The sequence below is a fragment of the Amblyomma americanum genome, chromosome 4 (genome assembly GCF_052857255.1).
Source record: "Amblyomma americanum isolate KBUSLIRL-KWMA chromosome 4, ASM5285725v1, whole genome shotgun sequence".
Lineage (NCBI taxonomy): Eukaryota > Metazoa > Arthropoda > Arachnida > Ixodida > Ixodidae > Amblyomma > Amblyomma americanum.
Genome location: NC_135500.1, coordinates 34075759 through 34082346, shown reverse-complemented (window position 1 = coordinate 34082346; position 6588 = coordinate 34075759). Strand labels below are relative to the sequence as shown.

The following is a 6588-nucleotide window of genomic DNA, read 5'->3' as shown; positions in this document are numbered from 1 at the left end:
TGCTGCTCCTACAGGAGTACGACTTCGGGGTCGAGAGCATATAAGGGAAAAGATAACGTCGGCGCAGACTACCTCAGCCGGGTGTGAATAGCCACGGGGTGAACTAAACGCGTTGCGACGGCCCAGTTTCACACTTAGCAAGAAATTTCTTTTTATTGTTATTTTGTGCATTGTTGGTAGTGTTTTGAAATGTTATGCAGCGCAAGATGTTTGCGTGTGGTCGTGTTTCAGTGTTGGACTGTTGCGACCGAATGTGCAGTGTCGAACTGTTTTGACTAATTGGGGCGTGACTGCGTGAGGTGTGGCAGTGCGTGAGGCGTGTGTCGGTGCGCTATCCTGCGAGCCTTCGTGGAAAACTGGTGATACGACGAGGTGGTGCGCGCTGGTGACAGTGATGTGCGCGTCTTTCATCTGAGGTGGCTTGTCCGCTAGGAGCGTGTGTGCATGCACGAAATTTGTGTTTTGTTTGTGAATGTTATTAAGAATATCATTCTTTTCGTGGGGGTTGTGTCACAAAGTTCATGCCTGCCCTGTCCATCTTTGACCTTTGTTTCCCAGAAACATGTCGCGGAGCGCCGTCGATGACTTTTTCCCCCTCCCCCGCGGGGGAACGGCATTCTCACCATAGCGCTGGAGGGGTCACTCAAAAATACTCCCCCCCCTCCTCGCATTGTTGCCATACAGGTGGCAAGCGCTTGCACGTGTTGGGAACAGCAGAAGCGGTTTAATGCCCCGGCACCGTTCGCGGCCCCCAATGACTCCTCGTGGGATTAAGGCATTGTGCCGAATTCTTTCGACATTCCTTCATGTGTTCTTTTTTTCTTTTTGGGAGCTGCATTCCTCTGTGCGTGGCTCCTGATGAGTCTTTTTTTCCCTGTGTTGTTTTTTTTTTCATTCTTTGCCATGCGAAGGGGGCGACGGGAACGCCGCGCGCTGGCAGTTGGTCTGGAGATTTCGGTGCGTGCGGTCGTGAGTGAGGTCAGCCAGGGAAGTGGTCGGCAAGGAGCCTAGGCGGAGATCTGACGCGTAGAGCGCGTCGACGGTGGTCCCGAAGACGCGAGGCCCAAGTTCGCCCGTATCCACAAGCCCCCATCAGCCCCGCGACGAGCAACCGCAGCCCGACGATCCCTGCGACCGGACCTTGCCACTCCGCAGCTAAGCCATCGTTTCTCACCACTCACTTCAACTCTTTTATATGTGTATTTATGCTTTCTGTGTTTCTCGTTGTAATCCTTTGTACTGTATTTCCGTCTCGTAACATTTTGTATAGCAATCGCCCTGATGTTTCTTTCTTTGTGTTAATTGTTGTGTTAACGTGTTCAATTGGTGCTTGTGTTATTTGCGTCACGTCAGTGTACGGCGCTACCTTGTCGGGCATATTGTAATACTTGGTTGTTGTTTGCCTAATTAAAATAATTCGCTACGGAACTTGCCTACGCCTCATGCCTCCGGTCAACGACTAATCAGGCGTGGCCCCTATCGCCGGTCAGCAGTCGAATCACAATCTTTCGCACGCGGGGTGGAGAAGTTTGTCGCTCCTCCCCCTCCGAACTTACGGAGAGTGCAGTGGTGGCAGGTAGGCCCGATTAATTGTAACTTCGGCGCCAACGAACACCACAGCCGCCCACGATAACTTGACAGGCTTAAAATTTAAGTTTTTGTTGGAGATGTGCAGTTTATTATAAGTCAATTCATCTGGCGCTTAAAAAAAGCACTTACAAAGGAGCAGGAGAACAACCATGCCGCCGGTGGGATCCGAACCCACGACCTCTGAATATCGCGACTGGTGCTCTACCAACTACGGCGACGGCCGTGAATGTGCTGCTCTCGTGGGTATTTACAATTATTGCGTGTAAGCGAACTTTGGATGGATGGATGGAAGGTAGGAGCATCCCCTTTGAAACGGGGCAGTGGATGTTGCCACTATGCTCAGTTTTTTTCTTTTTATTTTTGTTTACTCTGCTGTAAGTTGTTAATACAATTCGCCATTTCCTTTAAAAAAACGTCTTCCTACACTTTAAAACTTATGTCACCTCTCTGCTTTTGTGCCACCAATCCTCCAATCGCTTTTTGCTAATTTCCACCGCAGATTTATTTACATGACTATTGTTATCTCTAAACCCTAAAGCCTCAGGAAGAGTGACTGTGCCTGCATCGACATCGGGATGGATACCATCGCATTTTAGGATGAGGTGTTCTATTGTTTCTACAGATTTACCATACACAGCACATGTGTCACCTTCGTTAAATTTTTTTTCTGTAGCTGCGTGTTCTAAGACACCCTGACCTAGCTTCAAAGAGTAGGGCACTGCCTCTTGAGTTATCATAAAACGTTTCCTTCCTGATCTGCCTTTTCCAGCATCGATATAGTTCTACACTATGCTTCTTTTCCATTGAATCTATCCAATTTTCGCCTTCGACGTTTTTAACCTGTCCTTTAATGCTCTTTCTTTCTCCTTCCTCGTCTCTGGCAAACTTACTGGCCAGCTTTCTAGTTCGTTTCCGCCACTTTGTGTCAACGCTCTTTCTGTACAGGTATTTAAATACCATAGCTGCCCACCGGTTATCATCCAATTTGCTCAGGCGTTCTTCGTATAGTACTTTACACTGATCTTCTCGTGCTTCGAACGTTGCCCAGCCCATATCCTCCTGTACTGCCTCGTTTGTGGTTTTCCCGTGGGCACCTAGTGCTAATCTTCCGACGGTTCTCTGATTTACTTCTAATCGCGACTGAACTGCAGCCCTTAAGCATAGAACCGCATTCCTGAAAGTAAGCCCGGGCACCATTATTCCTTTCCAAATACCTCTCATGTCTTCATACCTGTTGTACCCCCACAATGCCTTGTGTTTCATTATCCCGGCATCTCTTCACCCTTTTGCTATGAGAGACTGCTCGTGCTTTTCCGTGTACACATGCCCGTTGTTTACCCATACCCCGAGATATTTGTATTCGGCCACTCGGGGTATTTCATGGCCTTGTATTGTAAGCTCCTGATCAGTTGTGCCGTTGAAAACCATCGCACCTGACTTAGTTGCGCTAAAACTGTAACCTAGACTGTCTCCTTCGTCTCCACAGCAATTCACCAAAGTTTGCAAATCTTTCTGGCTATCTGCTAACAGTACAATATCGTCCGCATACATTAAACCCGGTAGTCGTTGCTCAACAACCTTTCCGCCTAATGTGTATGACAGGTCATAACCTAGATTGCTTCCTTGTAGCCTTCTTTCCATACTTATCATATAAAACATGAACAGCAGCGGTGATCGAGGACAACCTTGCGTTAATCCTTTGTGTATCTGGACAGTTGTTGTACTGTTAATTCCTTCCCATGTTATTTCAACTTCATTTTCTCGATCTATTTCATGCAGAAAAGTAATTACCTCATGACTGACACCTTCACCTTTTAATACGTTCCACAGGAGTTCCCTGTTCACGTTGTCGTATGCACCGCTTATGTCCAAGAAAGCTAAATACAGAGGTCTGTTTTCCGCCTTAGCTATTTCTATGCATTGGGTAAGCACGAACAGGCAATCATCTAAGCGCCTACCACTTCTGAACCCGTTCTGAAGTTCTCCGAGTATTCTATTACTTTCTACCCATGACTGCATTTTTATTTTCACCGCCTGCATCGCCAGCCTCTATGTAACTGATGTTATCGTAATCGGTCGGAAGGATTTTATGTTCGTCTTATTGCCTTTTCCTTTATGAAGCAAATTCATTTCACTCTATTTCCAGCTGTGCGGAATTTGCTGATTCGTTATGACTGCCTCCTATACTTTTATGAGCGTTTCCTTGCCTCTTGGGCCAAGTTCATTAATTAGCTTGATTGGAATTTCGTCGATCCCTGCTGACGTACATCTTGGACCTTTTTCCAGTTAAGATTCGTCAGTTACACGCTGTTTTCTATTGTGCGTTCCTGTGTTGCTCCCTCATTTTGGGTGACTATTCTATCGTCTTTCTTAAATTACTCAGCTATAACTGATGAAATGTAGTTCACAGCGTCATCTCCCTCTAAACATTTTCCTTCGGCATCGTGAATCTGTTCCTGCCCAGCCAGCTTATATGGTTCCAGAATTTTCTTGGCCCCCCTTTAGTTGCATCGCGAACTTCAGCCAGCCAGTGATCAGAGGACTGCTTTATTTTAACCTGGACGAGGACCTGCACTTGCTGTTTCTTTTGTCGATAAGATTCCCATTTTCGGCCTATTTCCTCTTCAGATATCTGCACCCTCTTTGCTTCTCTGTGTTCCCGTGATGCCAACCGTCGCTGTTCGTTTCTGGAGGCTGTGCGCTAAAAAAAGACGTTCACAGGAGAAAGAAGACAACAGGAAAGAAGCACAACTTTCAACTTTAATGACGACAAAAGAAGCCGGGCGCACTTATATATCACCTGTTATCCAGAGATAAGCTGCATGAGCTAGAGCGTCAACCTAATCACCAAAGACGAGAAAGAGCAAAGGAGGATTTTTCAGTGAGATTAAAAACCTATGAAGGTGAACATATCAACACGTGCTGAGGTATGGGCTAACAACAATGCATTATAACATGAGAATACAGATGTGCATGAAAGATGTTAATAAAAAAGAAGAAGTACGTAACAACATGAAAATATGAATAACAAAAAATTCTGGCAAACAAAGAAAAGAAGGGAGACGGGGGAAAAACCGTGTAAAGGGCGGCAGAAAAAGTTAAAGGCACATTAAAACTTCTAAAACCAACTAAAATACATAGGAGCGAATGGTTTGAGAGATTAGATATAACCATCCAAATAGGATAGTTCATTCCTAGAAAGGTTAATAGATGGAGTGCTAAAGCACTTGTCTTTTCTTAGGTCAATGAAAAAAGCCTCAATTACTTCTCTCTCAGTCTTGTCTGGGGCCTTAGCTAGAAACTTTGTTTCATTAAACTTGGGGTAGCAGTTTTTGCAATTGTTACAGTGTAACGGAAGGTTGCCTCCAGATCTGTTCTTCAGGGTGACGTTGTGCTTGCGGGCGCGCTCATTAAAACATTTCCCGGTTTGCCCCACATACACTTTGCCGCACGTCAGGGGGATCTCGTACACAACATTGGCAGTGCATTGGGTGTATACAGTGTGATGTTTGATATTACAGACCTCCTTAACAAGTATCTTGGTCACCATCGGACATAATTTTGCTAGTTTGCAGGGAGCCGAAAAAACCAGCTTAACCCCGTGACGAGACGCAACTTTCTTCAAATTGTGCGAGAGACTGTGCAGGTAAGGCATTACCTGCACAGGTTTCTGTTCTGTGGTTTTAGCTTGATCTGAATTTTTTATCTTTTTCAAAAGGTTTTCAGACATGCCGGTGACCAGGTGGGCTGGGTAACCTGCAGATAAAATCCGGTCAATCTGGGACTGGAAGCTTTCCCCTATATTGTGGGCGCATGATTTTTCTAATGCGGATTTCATGCAAAGGGATACTATGCCACGCTTGACCAGCTTGGAGTGGGCACTGTCATAATTCAAAAGTGGTTTCTTTGAGCGTGGCTGATAAGCCCAACACACATGCGCATCTGTAAATATAAGTCGAAGGTCCAGAAACTGGAGTCGATCATTTTCTGCCCGTTCATGCGTGAATTTTAGGCCCCTTGATAAAGAACCAAAGGCTGTGAGAGTTTGATTTATAAGTGTATCTGCGGCACAGTGTGTAGGCACATTAAGAAGGATAAGATAGTCGTCGACGTATCGGAAAATACGTGCTATCCCTGTTTCCTTCAAGCTGGCTTCAATGCGACGGTCAAATGACGCCAGAAAGATTTCACATAGGACCGGAGCAACTGACGAACCTATACATATTCCCGCCTTTTGTAAGTAAAATTCTTCCCGGAAGCAAATAACAGTAGAAGCCAAATAAAACTCTAGGAGGTCCAGAAATTTAACAGTTGTGACACCAGTGGAATTCTGAAACCTGACTTCGCCATATTCTTCCAAACGTTCTCGGACACCAGCAAACAAAGCGTCGTGAGGCACAGAGTAAAATAAGTCCTCAACGTCAATAGAAAACCCGTTGGAGGCTGACACCTTGCCTCCTTCCAGGACCTGCACGACTTCCGTTGAGCTTCGAACGCGGTAAGGGTCACCACCAGCTATCCTGTCCAGCTGGCGCCGAAGGAAGTCGCTCACCACTTTTTGCCACGTATCTTTTTCAGACACAATGGCACGAAGTGGGCATGCAGGCTTGTGCGTTTTTCCTGAGAAGAAAATTTTGAGGTATCCGGTCTGAGCCACTTTGACTGCCTCTCCTATTGATTCCAGGTTCATCCCTGCAAGCAGTTTTAGTGCGGCCCGTTTTTGTCAGGAAGGGTTGAAGTCGACTAGTCTAAAGTTCTTCTCGATGGCTTCAGTGGCTTTTTTGTTGAAGGTATCATTCGGCATGACAACAAAACCACCTTCTTTGTCTGCCTCCAGAACAGCGAGGTCAGACGACTTCATGAATTTGGCAAGTCTATTGAGCGGAGGGTTCTTGCTCGGATGCAATTTGCTGAGGCATGCGACACCTTCCCCAATGATCCGGTCTCTATCTTTGTCATTGACTTTGCAGCCGATTTTTCGTACCATCGCTACCAGAG

The 6588-nt window shown here is 46.0% G+C and overlaps 1 protein-coding gene across 1 annotated transcript; it reads right to left on the bottom strand.

Moving 5' to 3' along the window:
• Nucleotides 1-4778: 4778 nt before the first annotated feature.
• Nucleotides 4779-6280, bottom strand: LOC144129451 (uncharacterized). The gene is made up of 2 exons (XM_077663633.1): nt 5249-6280; nt 4779-4784 (listed from the first exon to the last, which is right to left on the bottom strand). The coding sequence occupies exons 1-2, from the start codon at nt 6278-6280 to the stop codon at nt 4779-4781; spliced, it is 1038 nt and encodes a 345-aa protein (XP_077519759.1).
• Between the last annotated feature and the right edge of the window lie 308 nt (nt 6281-6588).